Below are 16,722 nucleotides of genomic sequence, written 5' to 3' on the forward strand. Positions count from 1 at the left end.
GCTGAACCGTGGCTATCCTCCAGGGTTTACACACTGAGCCATCCGGTTCGATGTCTCCTCCTGCTTTCATTGCTGCTCGGTTCAAGAACCTGCACATGTAATCACTTTTATGTTCTGCACAATTCTTGGAGCATTGTTTTGGACAAAATGAAGAGTTGAAAGGTGTTTCAGTTCAGGCTAAATCCGAAGAACAGAAGCAGATTAACCTGAAAGAGGTTAGTACCTGAAACTCTTTGAGGGCATTGCCTTTTCGCCGCCTTCGTGGTGATAATCTTCCTCTTTGGAAGAAATCGCAGCTTGTCTTTTCAGTGTAGCAGCAACGATGACCCGCAAAAGGCTTGCGTAGGGACTTCCCAAAGGCTTATCATTCTTGTAGAATCTCTTTCCCGAGATGAAAACGACGAAGCTTATCAGATTAGCTGCCACACAGAGACCAAACCCGAATCTCCAGCTAATGTTGTCTTCCACATAGACAACGGCTGTAGCGCCAATGACAGCGCCTAGATACATGGTGAAGAAGAACCAGTTGAAGAAGCTTCTTTGATCTTTAGGCTTGCTATACTGGTTTGCCCCGGCAGCCGCTAAAGTGAACCTCGTTCCTCCTGTTCCGATGGACGTCAGACTTAGTGCTGTGAATAGGATCCCGAGCTGGAGTCTCGAGGGCGATTGGCATAAACTCGAGGTATTTTCGCACGGTCTAGGCCTCAAGGAATGGATTGATGCTGTCAAAGTTAGAAGAACAATGCCCTGAATGAAACAGCAAATTTGGTGATCATTGTGTCAGAATCAGAAGGATTCATTCAGAAACAAAACATTAGAGAAAAAAAAGGAGGGTAAGGCTAAGGCATATACCGCAAGAGAAATGAAAGCGGAGGAGGAGATGACGGGAATGGTTCCGAAGAAAGAGTCGGAAACAATGGCTGCAACGACAGGGAACATACAGAGGCAGCCATTGACGACGCTTGAAATCTTAGCAGCGGCAATGGACTTTATGTTGAATTCATTGATCAGGAAGATGATCAAGTTCACTAACCATCCGAAAGAAGTTATCGTCAGCCCTAACAACGTCGCTGCAGGGGAAAGAGAACACAATTTGTCAACCTATTAATGATGAAGAGTGATCATAATTTTAGAGTTTACATATTTATTAGTTCTTGAGACAAGTTTTGGCGTCGAGATATGAAAATCGTTCAATGGTACGCATGTTGCTAAGTATGCATTTGCAAAGGAAATATTTTACATATTAATTTATTTCTGATTTGGTGTGGTTTTATCCTTTGAAAAAAAACTATATTGTCTGTTTAAACTCTTTTTTATTATCAATAATTGTATCAACAATTGACGTAAAATCTATTTATTATCAATAATAACACCAACAATCTACATAAACCGGTTGAAAACTGGTTATAAACTTGAGAGAGAGAGAGAGAAAAACAGAAATGTATTACCCGCCATGAACGGAAAGGTGATCCATCCGCCGCGTTTGAGGCCGGAATTCCCATGTATATGAGCTTCTTCATCACCGGAAACTGAAGCAGCAGCCATGACAGAGAAGAGAAAATAAAACAAAAACTTGTTTCACTTGAGGAATGTTCAAACTGTATATGACTATATATTTATAGCAATGTAAATCATGATGATCTTGCTTCATGCGGAAAACGTTGACTCCGTCATGCAAAAAAAAAAAATTACTAAACAAATCACGTATCCGATACCCTTCTGCCCTAATAAAAAAAATGTTTGTTGGGAATAAATTCTCTCCAAAAAAAAAAAATTGGAACGAAGGGTCCGATTTCATTAAAGAAAAACTATAAGCGTTAGCGACCTCCAGAACCATATATTAATTGACTAAAGATATAAAGCTTCGTTAGATTCATTCTCTTCCAAAGCATTTTATACGCTTTCTCTGCACTGATTACAGAAACTGTTGTTTATTTATTTTTTGGATGCAATGTGAATCAGGTTCATTATAATATAAAGAATTTTGTATTCCGTTGCATCCCTTCTAAGCATAAAATATGAAATACAATGAGTGCCTTAGCCTCTTTGCATACCATTTCTTTACACGTGTTGCCCTGTCACTTTTGTCGGCAAAAAAGGGAATGTTGCAGTGATAATGGCGATGGTCTTGAAGGTGATTTGTGTGTTTTATGTTTCATGTAATGTTTTATGCAGAGTTGTTAGATTCATATCGACTAAAATCATATATATGAGACTACAGATACAAAGTCTAATACGTTACCATACGCATTGTTGTTATATATAGAGACTAAACAGATTCATTATGTGCGATATTTTGAAAAGAAAAGAAAAACTTATGATGATGAATGCATGATGGTGGTGGTGGAACCAAAATCGAGACTTGTCGCAGTCTTGCAGAAGAAGTGTTCAAAACCTTATGATGAATATGCACATGGCTCTGAGAAGAGATTTCGCCATACAATTGAGAAGTGCTGCATTCTTGCAGGTGATGATGACCTTATTGGGTCCGTCCACATTGTTCTGTTTTCAGTGGAAGCAAAGATTCATGGCCTTGCAGACGACGACGAGGATGATGATGGTGATGATGATGGTGATGATGATGATGTTTCCAAATCCAACTAGAAAACCAAGTCAAGTTGTAGCTAATTGTCACCGACGAGAATGCGGCCACACTGGAAATTTTCCCCGGCCCGGTGGTCCATCCGTGGTCACGGCCTCACGGGCGAGAGAGAGGGATTTTTCGACCTAAACCAAAATGGAAAGTACATTCGAAATGAGAAAGAGGGTGATGGATGTTACAACGGAACAGTCCGAGTTACACGGATCTGACGGACAACTCGAAGATCCATATCCTTGAACTATACAATACTATTCACTTAAAACATGACCAAGACAGTTTAAAATCCGACATTTACAGATTCACAGAAACGCCAAAGAAAACAAGAACAATGCTCTGTTTTCGGCCGTGACATGTTTTTTTTTTCCCCACGGCGTATTAGTTAGAACCAGAGACAGTGTCTTGTCCATGATCGTCGTCTCCGAGGTTTCTGTAATGGAAAAACGAAGAACAGACGAGGAAATAGCAGAGATTGAGAACTCCTCCAATGACCAAAACCCAGTAGACATTATCAACTCTGCCATGGTTAATGTCGTCTGGTAACCATTCGGTGGTTCTCTGGATGAGATCGATCAGAGCTGTGCTCACGTAGAAGCAAATTCCGATCACGACGGATGTCATTGACGTCGCCGTGCTCTTCAGCGACTCTGGGAATTCTTGGTAGCATAAGGCTACGTTCCCGGGGAAATGAAAGGCTTCACCTGTAAGCAAAACATCGTTAATCTCTCAGTTTTTATCCAAGATTGGATGATCCACCATTACTGACATTCATCAATTCCTGTTCTGAGGAAGTTTTCTATTTCAAAACTCACCAATTCCGACAATCACAAGCGGAGGGAACAGCCACAAGACTGACATCGGAGCAACAGATGAAACCAGTAGATGACCATTTCGTACGATCTGCAGTCTCTTGGCTTCAACTATGGCGGAAACCGCCATGCTTAGGATGTTGAACACATGGCCAATCCCGACTCGTTGAAGCGGGGTTAGAGACCTGCCGATCAGTTTCTTATACAGAGGAAAGAGCCACCGGTCATTGAGTGTGAGAAATACGCAAGTGGAGATGAGTGTTATCACCTGCAGAGACCCTGCCGGGATTTTGAAGTGCGGGTTGAGCCTGCGGTCCATCACTAGACCTTGCAGCACTATCAAGCTAAGCTGTGTGGCGATGGGAGTGCTGAGGAATATGGTGGCTAACCACAGAGGAAGAACTCGGACCACAGCTTTGAAATCTTCTACCTGCTCAACACTGGATATTCTCCACAGATTGCGAATTGAGCCATCTGGATTGATATCATTTCTCGTCTTCAGGGCTGCACAGTTCAAGAACCTGTACATATTAAACACAGTTGCTTGATAGCCCTCCACAAGGCGTTCCTCTGTTCATATAATGTTTCGAGGATGGATAAAGTTTTTGAAAGATGTTTCAGTTCACTTCTGAGTTTGATACCTCAAACTCTTTGTGGGCATTGTGACTGCGGTCTTGGCCTTTTCACCAACCTCGTGGTGATAGTCTCCTTCTTTTAAAGAATTCACAGCTTTTCTTTTCAGTATGGCGGCAATTACGACACGGAGTAGGCTTGTGAAGGGACTCCCCAGAGGCTTGTCGTGTCTGTAGAATCTTCTTCCCGACATGAAAATGACCAAGCTTACCAAATTCACAGCAGCACAGAGACCAAACCCGAATTTCCAGCTAACATTGTCTTCTGCATAAACAACAGCGATAGCACTTATAGCACCGCCTAGATATGTTGTGAAGAAAAACCAGTTGAAGAAGCTTCCTTGATCTTTAGGTGTATCATACTGGTTTGCTCCGGCTGTTGCCAAGGTGAATCTTGTCCCACCTGTCCCGATGGATGCCAGAGTTAACGCAGCGTATAGGATCCCAAACTGGAGTTTTGTCGGGGATTCACATAGGCTTGATGTTGTTTCGCACGGTTGAGGTCTCAAGAAGTCAAGGGACGCAATAAGAGTCAGAAGAACGACGCCCTGAAATGGCGAATTGGTTATCTTTGATTCAGAATGTGAAGAGAATCGATAAAGCATATAAGGGTACAACTTACCATCAGAGAAATGAGAGCAGAAATTGAGATAACAGGAATAGTGCCGAAGAAAGAGTCAGCGACAATGGCTCCAATGACAGGAAACATACTGATACAACCACTGACAATGTTAGAAATCTGAGCAGCAGCGATGCTCTTCACGTTAAATTCTTCTATCAAGAAGACGATCAAGTTCAATAACCATCCCCAAGCAGTAACCGTGAGGCCTAATAATGTAACTGCACGATATAAAACGCCATCATCAACACAAAATACGATACAAGCACTGGAAAGTAACTCAATGGTTAACCATATATGGATCATGTGAAGCCTTCTACCACTATGTAGTCATGAAGGACAGAGACGAAGAAAGAAACTGATAGGCACACTCACCCATTATGAACGGAAAGGTGATCCAGCCACCATATCTGCGGCCAGTACCCTCCGATCTCTGGGCTTCACCATCGCCAGAAACTGAACCCGCCATGAAGAAATCAGTAAAGTCAGCTCAACAGTCAACGAAACCAAGAAAGCTAAACTATATGAGCAAATATAGCAATGATGATAACGATAAGCGTCATCATCTTATATTCTTGGGTCAATAGCATCTTATTCTTCATGGGAAGCAGTTCCCACGAGCTACATTCAAATAAACTTGAGTTTCTTGTTTGTGTGGGTTAAGCCATCTTTGTCGCCTTCAAACACCCAGGGTGAGGACAAAAGCTTCCCATCAGACAACCAAGAAGTCAACTCATCTTGTCCGAGAGAGGATATAATAAACAAATACCGGAATTAATAATTGCAGAAGGATTGACCAGAAAATTCAACAATAGGATCCACCAGCAAGGTAAAATATCCCATCTTCTTCCACAGATATATAAATATATATCGAAATCGAAATCGAAATCGATTGAATGATAGTTGACAGCTTACCTGAAAGAGAGTACTTAGACTCCGATACTGGTCTGATAGATTGCTCGGTTCTTTCTGAAGTCCGGGGTTGAACTTGCCTACATGAACAGCTCATGAAAGACTTTAACCTTTATGATGCATGGTGTTGTACACTGATATGGTTCTTAAGCAGCCTAAGGGAGCAAGAGAATCAAAGTTGAGAGGGGTGCAGAATAAGGGAAGAACTGGAAAATGCTACTTCATTTATATGAAAGAAATCTGACACATGGGATTTCGAACTACATCCCATGGTTAAACATGAATTACATGAAGAAACAAATGGGATTACAAGATTCAGAAATAAAAACTATAATACAGGTGCACAAATAAAAGAACAAGCAACAATTATGCGGTTTTTCTAGTTGGATGCTATATACCGCATTTACGAAATGAGAAGCTGAGGCTGGATAACTTTTGAATCTCTGTTTGATTCTCCTCTAAGCATATGTAGGATTGAGTGTTATGGCCTCCCGGTAGATCATCTCTTTTATCTGCTCCTCATCTAGAGGTTGTTGCTCGAAATCGAAAGAGAATGGCCTAAGGCAGATTGGCTCATCATCAGGGTCATGTAACTTGGCGAGGTATGGGTGATTTAGAGCTTCTTCAACTGGCCACAGGAAAAATACAAAAGGAAGATACTTTCAGTTTGTGTAAATTGAAATTGATAGTAGTAACAAACAGAGAAACAGAACGGACAGGACCGACATCATTGATTTCAGGGGAAAGATACTATACATATGCAGCTCTTCTTTGTTTTTAAACAATTTAAGGGAATGTTTGGCGAAATCAGTTGATATGTGATCATAAGGCTCAATCACAGTCAACTTGGAAAAGTTTGCAGAGAATGTTGACTGCAAACAGAACCCCACTTGGAGGATGGATCCATTTTCAAAGAGATGGGTACCATTTTAGAGTAAAATTTGGTTGAAAAAGACTACAGAACTTACCAGTTATTCTTCGTGTGGGATCAAATGTTAACATTCTTTCAACCAGGTCAATGGCCATTGGATGAACATGAGGGAAAAGACTTCCCAACGGCTGTCGCGGGTGGTAAGGCAGTTGCCTAATGTATCGTTTTGCATCCTCGTTGTGGGTAAACCTGAGATCTGATTCTGTCGGAGTGCCAAGTAACTGCAAGACATACATTTATCACATTTTAGTATTTGTTTAAAGTGGCCAAACTGAGGCAAATTGATATAGCTGCATCCCAGGACTTTCTTCCACATTCAAAAATAGCCAATGAATCTATAAATTCTAATCTTAAAAGCTAAAGTACTGGGTGTGAATAAGTAGGTGTAAACACACAGACCACACATATACATGGTGTCATGTAGATCAATCATCTAAGTATAAACTTTGGACAAATATAAAAGTAAAATTTTTATCTTACCTCTGTCAATAGGCGCATTTGATGAACATGGTCTTTGCCTGGGAACAAAGGCTTTCTGTTCATAAGCTCCATGAAGATACAACCCACAGACCACACATCAATTGCAGCACTGTAGTCGGAAGAGTTCAACAGAAGCTCTGGCGCTCTGTACCATCTCGTAACAACATACTCCGTCATGAACTCGTTCTCTGATGTTGGCCGGGCAAGACCGAAATCACAGATCTTTAAGTCACAATTTGCGTTCAGAAGAAGATTGCTTGGCTTTAGATCTCTATGAATAACATTTGCTGAATGAATATACTTGAGCCCTCGAAGAATCTGGTACAAGAAGTACTGTAGAACACAGAGGAAAGGGAATCCAGTTATTACAATCCATGGACAGAGTTTCAATTTGTGTAAACAATCTTCAGAACAAAAACACCAAACCAAGAACAATACCTGGCAATGCTCCTCTGACAAACTTTGGTTAGACCTGATAATCTGATGAAGATCAGTGTCCATCAGTTCGGTAGCGATGTAAACATCTGAGAATTCTCTCCGAATGGGTGGAGGAACCACATCTTTTATAGCTATAACCTGTTGAATCACACAAAATTCTCCTTGTTAGAATATGATGATGATCCATGATTAAGGGTTTACACTATGAAGGCAAAAACAAAACTGCCTTCGGAAGCTCTTTTCAAATCTTCAACCACAATAGAACCATAACAAAACTAAACTTTTACAGACATATTTGCAAAATCATTTTGTTCATCGGACTTCCAATTGTTCATCTTCGTGTACGCATACATATAATCACCTATATATTGCTTATTTCGTTCTGTATCGCAACATTTATCGATATGGTATCCGAAAATCAACTCACATTTTCATGATCCAAATGGCGAAGAAGCTTGATCTCGCGAAGCGTACGCTTCGCATCCATGTGATTATCGAACGCGTTGGCAATCTTCTTCATCGCCACCAGCTCGTTCGTCTCCGAATTCAACACAGAACTGAAAAAATTGCCCAAAAAATCATAATTCAAATTCCTGAAAAACTCAGCATACCCAATCTCCGGATCAACAAAATTAGAAATCAAACATACCAAACGATCCCGTAGGCGCCGCGTCCGATGGGTATGATAGGAGGAAGATACTTCGACGTAATCTCGAAGAGACTACCGAATATATCATACCGTATAAAGCGTCCGTCGTGAGTCTGAATCGCCGGAAAATCCGAGAACTGGCCACCGGCGTTAAACCCCGCCATCTGCGCACTGATCTGTTCGTACGAGAAGGTCACGCGCTAGGTCAAGCTCTCACTCGTTCGCTATATGGTAGTGAATCTCGGTCTTGAACGATACACACATATGTATAATCTATACAGAGGCATATATAGTCAGCTAAGCAGAGCAGAGGAGTTTTCGCGGTAGCTGCGAAGAAGAAGGAGAGGAGAAAACACGGGGAGAAGGAAACGAGAGAGAGGAAGATCGATCGGACGGCTGAGATTAGAGCCGCCTTGGATCGACGGCTCTCGTTCGCTTTGGACCTTGTCAACGGTCTTCTTTCAACGCCCTCTCTTGGTTATTTTTTAATATATTAAAAATATCTTAAAATAAATAAGATCTTATATATATATTAAAGAAAAAAAAATGTCAGATATTTTCATTTGTTTAATTACAGAAATATTTTGTAAATTAATAAGAAAATCATATTTTATATTCATATGAAATGGAAGAACATATACTTTATAAATGGTGCTTTGTCTAGTGTCAATCTTTTTACACACGAATGATGGAATACAATGAACTAGTGGTAGACTCGTAGTATATTTAATAACCCTAATACGCTTTACTACCCTTTTTTTTTCCTCAAAAGCATACTTAAATACTAAATTAAATAAATAAAGATTAGGGTTCAGTGGACTTGATCATAATTTCATCAAAATTAAAAAGCTAAAAATGTTTTCTTTATTAAGTAAAAATCTTTCAGAAAATCGATATAGTGTAATTTTTTTTTTTCATTTTTCCAATTCATATTCATACATGTTTGTTTTACATAATTGTATTGTTAAATTTAGTAAAAAAAATATAAATTTAGATGGTATAGTGATAAGAAAATATATAAAACATTCTCTTACTACGGATTCAAATTTGGATTCAAATTTAGACATGAGGAAGAATATTTATTCATATTGTTCGATTTTTTAAAAGATGTAGTTATTTTAAAGATTTGCTAAACTTTCGAATTATAAAAAAAAAATTTGAAAAAAATCACTTATTATCATTGGATTAGACATATCAGAGGAGGGTTGTGTCTGATTTTGGAACAATTACGAGGGTGAGTCCAAGCAAAAAAAAAATAGATAAATAGCGATAACATAATTTTTATAACATTCCAATTTAATTTTTTTTTAAAAAAAAGAGAAAATTGATAAGATAAATATAGACTTTGAAAAGGGTTTAGTTTGACTTGTGAGGTCTTCTTACAATTTCCAAGTGGAAAACTCTTGCAAGTTTTCCAAGTCCTTTAATTCTTCACTTGTTCTCTACCACGACTTTGCAACAAAAACCCAAAACAACAATTGCGTTCTTTAATATAAATATAATGGCACTGTAATTATGCATTCAACAAAGCTTTTATCCAATATAAATACATGTATAAACAACTATTGTTACTACCAATAATATTCTATAAAATTATCGTAATATTATATTTATAATGATTAAATCTAATATGACTCTAATTATTCTAGAATATTTTTTACTATTTATGGTTTTCATAAATGTCATTGGATCCACCACAGGTTACTTTTGTTCAGAAAATTGGAATATAATGAAAAAGGCTTTACCCAAAAAACAAAGGCCCAAAATGTTAATTATTTCGACTAAATGTAGGCCCACAAAAGGCCCAATAAACACTTGTATAGTGTATTGGGCATATAAAGTCTGTGGGTTCTTTTCTGATTTTTTAGAAGATTTATAATTATATTATTTTTAGATGTAATTAATTTTTCATATAATTAAATTTTAATTGGAATCCCTTCTTGAATATGGAATCGAAATGCTGAAACCAATTACATGCATAAGTAACTTGTATTTGTAATTGTTGTCGTCTTGATATGACATTTTCCAAGAACATGCTTTTAGAAAGCCAATAGTATAAGAAGATGAGAAGCTATTAATTTTAGTCTAACCGTACAATATCTATAATTATTTTCTCAAACACTATTCATTATGCGTATAATCCAAAGTTACGGGATTCATAAAATTTAACTCAATGTTCATTTATACTTGTCAACTACTAATGTTTTCTAATCCATTCTTCAATTAATTTAATTTATAAGTGGATACAATTTTTTTTTTAAATTAGATGCTTTGGTCGCATAAATCTAACCCAAACCGGAAATCGAACCGAACCGGTCCAAACAGTGGCAGAATCGTAATAAAGTCAAGAATCTGAGGGTGAAGTCGTGGGAAGCTCTTGTTATTATTTAACACGACAGCAACGCGGATCTGGCAGAAAATAAGGGTTAATAAAAAAGGCAGCGGCCAAAATCACAGCCATCCGTTCTCTCCCTCTCTCGCCCGAGCTTCAATCTCCTCATCTCAATCTCCATCTGCAACTGCAATCTCCATCGATCTTCTTCCCTCAGATCGTATGTTTACCTCATCGTGAATCTCTTTTCGCCAAGTTTGTTTCGATTATGCAGAATCCCAAAATCCTAATCTCTGTTCTTTATTTTTCTGGTTGTGGTTTTCTTGTGATCGTGTGATCGTAATTGGGATCGTGAAATCTGATGGAGATTGTGGAATTTGCGTCTGATTCTAGCGATTGTTGCTTCTTCTTGTGTTTTTTGCTTGTCGGTTTTGGTTTATTTCTCCGTTGACGCATTTGTGCTGGGCTTTCATGGCGCATGCACGGATTGACTTCGCAGAGTTCTTGACCATGGTTGCATTCTTTGTTTTTGTTCGTCTGGTTATCTGAATCGATCTGAAATTTTGACTTTTTTTACTCTTCTTTTGACACGGGGGATGCTGATGAGATGAGTGGATAGATACACTAGGGTTTTGGTCGGGAATTTACCGACTAGTTTTGTTTCTTGACATTGATTAAATTTAGGGTCCAAAGTGTAAGTCTTTTTTCTTTTTTATAATTGTAACCTGGATAGGGGCACTGAACCTTCAAATTGTGAATGTGGGTCTCGGATGGTAATGAAAACGAAGTGCTAGACAGGGAAGTAGTCAAATTCACTTATTTTAACTAAGTCTGGCAATAGAAGTCGAGGTCATAGCATGGTTAGATTTTCTTTATCGAATGATTTTTCTTCTTTTGGTCTATGGCGAGATTTTCTACTTGTAATTTTGACAATAAGGGCCTCACTGTTTGGCCAAAGTCTTTCTGGTGTACGTGTCTCATTGCTTATTCTTTTGATTTTTGCTTTGTTCAGGCAGCGCAACCATGAGTGACCAAGGAGAGAAGACTTGTCCCCTGTGTGCTGAAGAGATGGATCTGACTGACCAGCAATTGAAGCCTTGCAAATGTGGCTATCAGGTCTTGAAATCTGGTTTTATGTTCCATTAAGTGCGAATGCCATGTTTCTGCCCAGTTTATTATCGATAATTGTTGAAAGTATTTTTCAAATAGTGATCTTTAGATGCTGTATTTCTTTGCTCACGTAATCAGGGTAAGCACTTAGTTTAATTTATAGTGGCTTTCTTGTTTTTATCAAATTTTTTATTGCATAAGATACCAAATAAAATGGCAAGTGTGTGATATAGTTCTGGATCCTTGAAATTTTTGGAGGTGCATTCTTGAATTTCTCATGATTGAAATTTTGAACAACTCCGAAGTTCCCAGTGGATATTGTCTTCCTTGATATTGATAGTGGTCTTTCTGATGTTAGATGCTCCTTCTCTTGACGTTTGGCAATTTCCCGAGAAAGGATGCATATGATTGGATGATCTGGAAAATCCATATTCTTAGATTTTCATGCTTCTCTGTATGGATTTTCACAATGTAAAGTTGTTTCGATTTGAATATTTGGTTATTAACTCTGACAATCAGTATCCCTCTTTCTCAGTAGAATTTACACTTCTTGTGGTGGCCTCAAAGACTCTGTTGTTTGTCTGTTGATACTTTGTAGTCTAATATCCATATGCTTGCAATTTTTACAGATATGTGTTTGGTGCTGGCATCAAATAATGGATATGGCAGAGAAAGGTGAATCAGCAGGGCGCTGTCCAGCTTGTCGCACTCAATATGACAAAGAAAAGATTGTAGGGATGACCGTAAATTGTGAGAGGTTGTGATATGCTGTTTAATGTGTAATCTTTACAGCATACTGATTTTTTATACCCCTAGTAGTTGTTTATCCTTTTCTTCTCTATTTTGTTTTGCTGATGTTTGTTGTCTGTTTGTTATTTCCAGAGTGGCCTCTGAATCCAATATGGACCGCAAAAAGATGCAAAAGTCAAAGCCGAAACCTTCTGAAGGGAGAAAGCAACTAGCCAGTGTGCGAGTGATTCAAAAAAATCTTGTTTACATTGTTGGATTGTTACTTGATCTGGCGGATGAAGATGTATGAGCAAGTATATCCAAGTCCTTTAGCTATTTCTTACTTGGATTGCTTAGTGACTCCAAATGTTCCATTTTTCTTTCAGCTTCTCCAACGTAAAGAGTACTTTGGTCAGTATGGAAAGGTTTTAAAGGTCTCCATGTCTCGAACAGCATCTGGTGCCATCCAACAATTTCCAAACAATACATGCAGTGTGTGAGTTTTTTCGCTGCATATGCTATTTTCTGCTTCCATCATTATCCCCTTCTGATGATATAACTTCTCTTGTACCCAGATATATCACTTATTCCAAAGAAGAGGAGGCTGTACGCTGCATTCAATCTGTCCATGGGTTTATCTTGGATGGTAAATCATTGAAGTAAGTCATGCTTTGATTCATTTTTTTTAAATTTCTGCAAGTTTTTGAATTTATTTTCATTCACATAATGGTAATACGTGTGTTTTTATATACTGCAGAGCCTGTTTTGGGACAACCAAATACTGCCATGCATGGTTGAGAAATGTGGTTCGTGTTTAGATGAATTCTCCTTCTCAATTGTAGTTTTGTTTTTCCTCTTTTGAGTTGAAATTGAAATGGATGAAGTTTGGTTGACGGTCTGGGTGTTTTCAGCCTTGCAACAATCCTGATTGTCTCTATTTACATGAGATTGGTTGTCAAGAGGATAGCTTCACAAAAGATGAGGTCATATCGGCCCATTCAAGGTACCTTCTCCGTCATATATTTTTATCTCTCCCTTACTCATTGTGTATTGTGCTTCAATTACTAGAGAAATACAGGTAGTGTAGTGGCAGATTTGATTTTTTTTTTCTGAATGATTAGTTAAGTCTTATAGTAATTTTGAAGGAGTAGAGTGCAACAAATCACCGGGGCAACATATAATCCGCTACGTCGCTCAGGGAGCGTGCTTCCTCCACCGGTGGATGATTATTGTGGAAGCAGTTCTGCTGCAAATTCATTTGTAAACGTTCCTTCAAATGTGACTTCTGTAAGTATCTGACTTCCCTTGATATTTTAGGATTTATTCTGGAGAGAGTTATGTTTTTCTAATGTTTATGCATTGTGCTCTTCTGCTGCCATTGTTGTAGTCAATATTGAATTGAGCTTGTCTATTCTCGCTGTAAACTTGTTGTGCAGATTACCCCAAGATTTCCCTAGAAACGTTTTACTAAATTTACCTTTTATATTATGTTTTGGTACTATGTTTACAGTCGATACTGTGTAAGATTAACAATTACTTCTCCTTTAAACTTGTCTGAGCAGAAAGCAACAAGTCCTCCCAAGAGTTCTCCACCTAATGGGAGCTCTGGTAGATCCACTGCTCTTCCTGCTGCAGCGTCATGGTAAGCCTTCTTTGTCTCTTGTCGGAGTCTATGTTAAGTTCCCTAGTGACAAAATTGGAAATTTTCTTGCAGGGGAACACGTGTACCGAATCAGCAGTCTGTAGCAGCAACAATTACATCAAAAGGATCTTGTGATGAAGAAAGAACTACGTTGGAAAATGGAACATTGGTTTCTGCTGCTGTTGTGAAAGCAGCTAAGCAACCATCTCGCAAAGAAGAAAGTCAAACAGTGGTCAGAATGAGTGAACTTGGAACATTGAAGTCTTTGCAGCATAACAGAGCTAATTCACCTGATAGAGATCTTACTAGCAATCAGCAATCCAGTTCAGTAGAATCTTCCTATGATAACAGAGTCATGAATGAGCCTTCAGCTGTTGTGAATTCTATGGATTATACGGAAGGAATTGCTGGAGATGGTCTTAGTGTAAGCAACTTGTCTACTGATGTTGCTCGGATGGGGATAACTACTAATTTTAAGAATGACCATCCTCATGTTCCGGCAATTCTCGATATTCATTCTGATCAAGGTTCTATTAGACAACCTGGTAATGAAGTATCGAAGTTGCCACAAGCGGAGCAATGTAGGAAGGATCCTCCTATGAGAACTGATGAGAAATCTGTTGTGAGCCGAGAGTCGGGTTGGAGGTCAGGCTCACAACCGCAAATGCAAGTTAGATCAAAATCAGAAGTCAAGGATGTCATATCATTTGATGGACGACAAAATGTTGGAGAGGTTGTAAGCCATTCATTGCCTAACCCAAATCATTTGGCTTTCGGTGCTTCCCCAGTCGGTGAAATTTCTGGTGCTTTAACTTTGAATGCTGATTCATTCTTGGGAAGTAGAGGTAGCAACACATTACTTTCACCAAATGGATTTGCAGAGAAATCCATGCCCAGTGTACAGCATTCACTCATTGGCCAAAATAGAATTCAGAATGCAGAGGATGATATAATCTCAAGCATTTATTCTCTCGACTTTGATCCGTGGGATGAATCCTTGACCTCACCGCAGGATTTGGTAAAGTTGCTCGGTCAAGGTGATCAGCGAGCTAGTTCTCTTAAGCCTCCGAACCTCCTACAGCCGCAGCAAAACAGTCAGTCCAGATTCTCTTTTGCTCGGCAGGATGAACCTAATCTCCTAACGTCGCAACATTATAATCAAGCTCTTGAAAGCCAGAGATATGGCATTTACGGGCAATTGCCAAGAGATCAGCCTGCCTTCCAGGAGTCTGGGGTGAGCAGAAATGGATTTGCTTCAAATTATTCTGAAAGATTGGAAACCTTTGCTTCTGCTAGTCCCACCTTCCCTTCTTACAAGATTCCTGGTTAGTATTCATATGCTTTGTCCTTTTTTTCTGTCATCCGTTTTGGCCCACAAAATATTTTGTTATTTGAGTGAGAATTTTTGTTTTTTGTTTTTTACCATTTTCCCTTTTTGCAGCGTCAAGATCCCAAATTTCTGCTCCACCCGGATTTTCTGCTCCCAGCAGATTGCCTCCTCCTGGTTTCTCTTCACATGAAAGAGTGGACCGGTCTTCTGATGCTGTTGCAGGTAACTCTTCCTTCTTGTACCTTACAGAATTGCTGGATGGGATAGAAATCTTACACATGCTTGTTACGCTGCAGGAACTCGATTGCATGACTCGACCTCTTTGTTGAGGAATACATATCAAAGTGTAAATCCGGATATTGAATTTATGGATCCTGCAATTTTAGCTGTTGGGAGAGGAAGACTTCATAGTGGGTTGGAAAGTGCAGGCTTTGAGAACGATCCAAGGCTTCAGCTGTTGATGCAGAGCCATGAATATGGATATCAGGATCGATATGGGATGGGTTCGAGGCTAATGGATCAGACGCAGGGAACTAGTTTATCTCCTCAGCTGCTACCTAATAGACAGCCGTCTCCGAATTCATTGTTGTCTAATGGTGGTGGTGTCTGGGATAATAGGTGGAATAATAATGAAGCCCAGGGCGGAAACAGTCTCGGCATGGCGGAAGAGCTTCTGAGGAGGAGTGATCAACGGTCGGGATTTAACAGCAACCTCTATAACAACGGTTTTGACGAATCCAGATTCCGGATGCCCGGTTCCGGGGATCATCTGTATAACAACAGAACATTCGGGATGTGAAAATTCTGCTCCGGAAAACATCCTCTGTTTGGAAGATGTGATGGGGAATCATACTGAGTACTGCTCTTCTCCAAGAGATATGATCCAAAGGGCAGCTCAGAAGGTAAAACCTTTTTTTTTTTTCCTCAAAATAAATAGATTGATAGATAGATTATGTCTCCCATCTGATTTCATTTGGTTGCAGGGTGTGTATCCTCACTACAAACCGGTTTTGTTGGTGAATGAGATTCTTAGTAGGGGGAGTTGTAGTTAGTTCTTCATCCATATAGAGAAGAGAGAGCCTTGGAACAGTTTTACATGAAAAGGGTGGTGGTGTATATGTAGACATGGTGAGAAATGGTTGCAAACGGGAATATGAATATCATCGTGTTACCCTTGAGGTATGAGTTTCTAATGAGCCATTAAAAAAAAAAAGTAGTTTGCTTTTTCAAATTAAAAAAAAAAGGAACAAATAGTATTCGTAGCAATCTTGGAAACGCGAAAAGTGACAGACAGACGGAGCCTAAGATTATTGAAAAATAAGAAGAGGTGCATGGGAATCTACGTTTTGATGCTTTGCTTGAAGATGGAGTTTGGAATATAATGGTGGGTCCATTTGGAAATTGTGTTCCATTTCTCAATAAAGTCCTCTACATAACATTTTTTTAATGTCTCTATATCAAAATATTTATTTATTTAATCCTCTCTATCTTTCATTAGAAAACTCCTAAA

At 39.0% G+C, this 16,722-nt stretch overlaps 4 protein-coding genes across 7 annotated transcripts in view; 1 reads left to right on the forward strand and 3 right to left on the reverse strand.

Annotated features, from left to right (window-relative positions):
• Positions 1 to 2,072, reverse strand: part of LOC104810832 (protein NRT1/ PTR FAMILY 2.7-like) — a 3,284-nt gene extending 1,212 nt beyond the window's left edge. Inside the window, exons 1-5 of one of the 2 annotated variants that reach the window (XM_010537268.2) lie at positions 2,055 to 2,072; positions 1,449 to 1,529; positions 853 to 1,070; positions 224 to 747; positions 8 to 89 (exon numbers count right to left, since the gene is read on the reverse strand). In XM_010537268.2, the coding sequence (XP_010535570.1) occupies positions 8 to 89; positions 224 to 747; positions 853 to 1,070; positions 1,449 to 1,455 (831 nt within the window). In that variant the 5' untranslated portion in view covers positions 1,456 to 1,529; positions 2,055 to 2,072. Of the gene's footprint in view, positions 1 to 7; positions 90 to 223; positions 748 to 852; positions 1,071 to 1,448; positions 1,969 to 2,054 lie in introns of those variants that run through there. The other variant, XM_010537267.2, reaches the window with a different exon arrangement.
• Positions 2,073 to 2,738: 666 nt separating this feature from the next.
• LOC104810831 (protein NRT1/ PTR FAMILY 2.7-like) lies at positions 2,739 to 5,755 on the reverse strand. 2 transcript variants are annotated; one of them, XM_010537264.1, is made up of 7 exons: positions 5,575 to 5,755; positions 5,035 to 5,115; positions 4,663 to 4,880; positions 4,050 to 4,588; positions 3,677 to 3,929; positions 3,412 to 3,607; positions 2,739 to 3,300 (listed from the first exon to the last, which is right to left on the reverse strand). In XM_010537264.1, exons 1-7 carry the CDS (start codon positions 5,666 to 5,668, stop codon positions 2,978 to 2,980), a joined length of 1,704 nt encoding a protein of 567 aa, XP_010535566.1. In that variant the 5' UTR covers positions 5,669 to 5,755; the 3' UTR covers positions 2,739 to 2,977. The 2 variants fall into 2 exon arrangements, with proteins under 2 accessions (XP_010535566.1, XP_010535565.1); XM_010537263.1 differs by having other exon boundaries at positions 3,412 to 3,929.
• A 23-nt stretch (positions 5,756 to 5,778) lies between these two features.
• On the reverse strand, positions 5,779 to 8,403 carry LOC104810830 (mitogen-activated protein kinase 3). The gene is made up of 6 exons (XM_010537262.2): positions 8,070 to 8,403; positions 7,848 to 7,977; positions 7,421 to 7,558; positions 6,983 to 7,315; positions 6,540 to 6,723; positions 5,779 to 6,199 (listed from the first exon to the last, which is right to left on the reverse strand). Exons 1-6 carry the CDS (start codon positions 8,231 to 8,233, stop codon positions 6,030 to 6,032), a joined length of 1,119 nt encoding a protein of 372 aa, XP_010535564.1. The 5' UTR covers positions 8,234 to 8,403; the 3' UTR covers positions 5,779 to 6,029.
• A 2,096-nt stretch (positions 8,404 to 10,499) lies between these two features.
• On the forward strand, positions 10,500 to 16,659 carry LOC104810834. 2 transcript variants are annotated; one of them, XM_010537273.1, is made up of 14 exons: positions 10,500 to 10,621; positions 11,414 to 11,517; positions 12,141 to 12,268; positions 12,394 to 12,544; positions 12,627 to 12,736; positions 12,816 to 12,899; positions 12,998 to 13,046; positions 13,152 to 13,243; positions 13,386 to 13,527; positions 13,803 to 13,882; positions 13,955 to 15,207; positions 15,324 to 15,434; positions 15,509 to 16,114; positions 16,196 to 16,659. In XM_010537273.1, exons 2-13 carry the CDS (start codon positions 11,425 to 11,427, stop codon positions 16,009 to 16,011), a joined length of 2,796 nt encoding a protein of 931 aa, XP_010535575.1. In that variant the 5' UTR covers positions 10,500 to 10,621; positions 11,414 to 11,424; the 3' UTR covers positions 16,012 to 16,114; positions 16,196 to 16,659. The 2 variants fall into 2 exon arrangements, with proteins under 2 accessions (XP_010535575.1, XP_010535576.1); XM_010537274.1 differs by having other exon boundaries at positions 13,392 to 13,527.
• The last annotated feature ends 63 nt before the right edge of the window (positions 16,660 to 16,722 follow it).

The sequence above is a fragment of the Tarenaya hassleriana genome, unplaced genomic scaffold, assembly GCF_000463585.1.
Source record: "Tarenaya hassleriana unplaced genomic scaffold, ASM46358v1 Cleome19, whole genome shotgun sequence".
Lineage (NCBI taxonomy): Eukaryota > Viridiplantae > Streptophyta > Magnoliopsida > Brassicales > Cleomaceae > Tarenaya > Tarenaya hassleriana.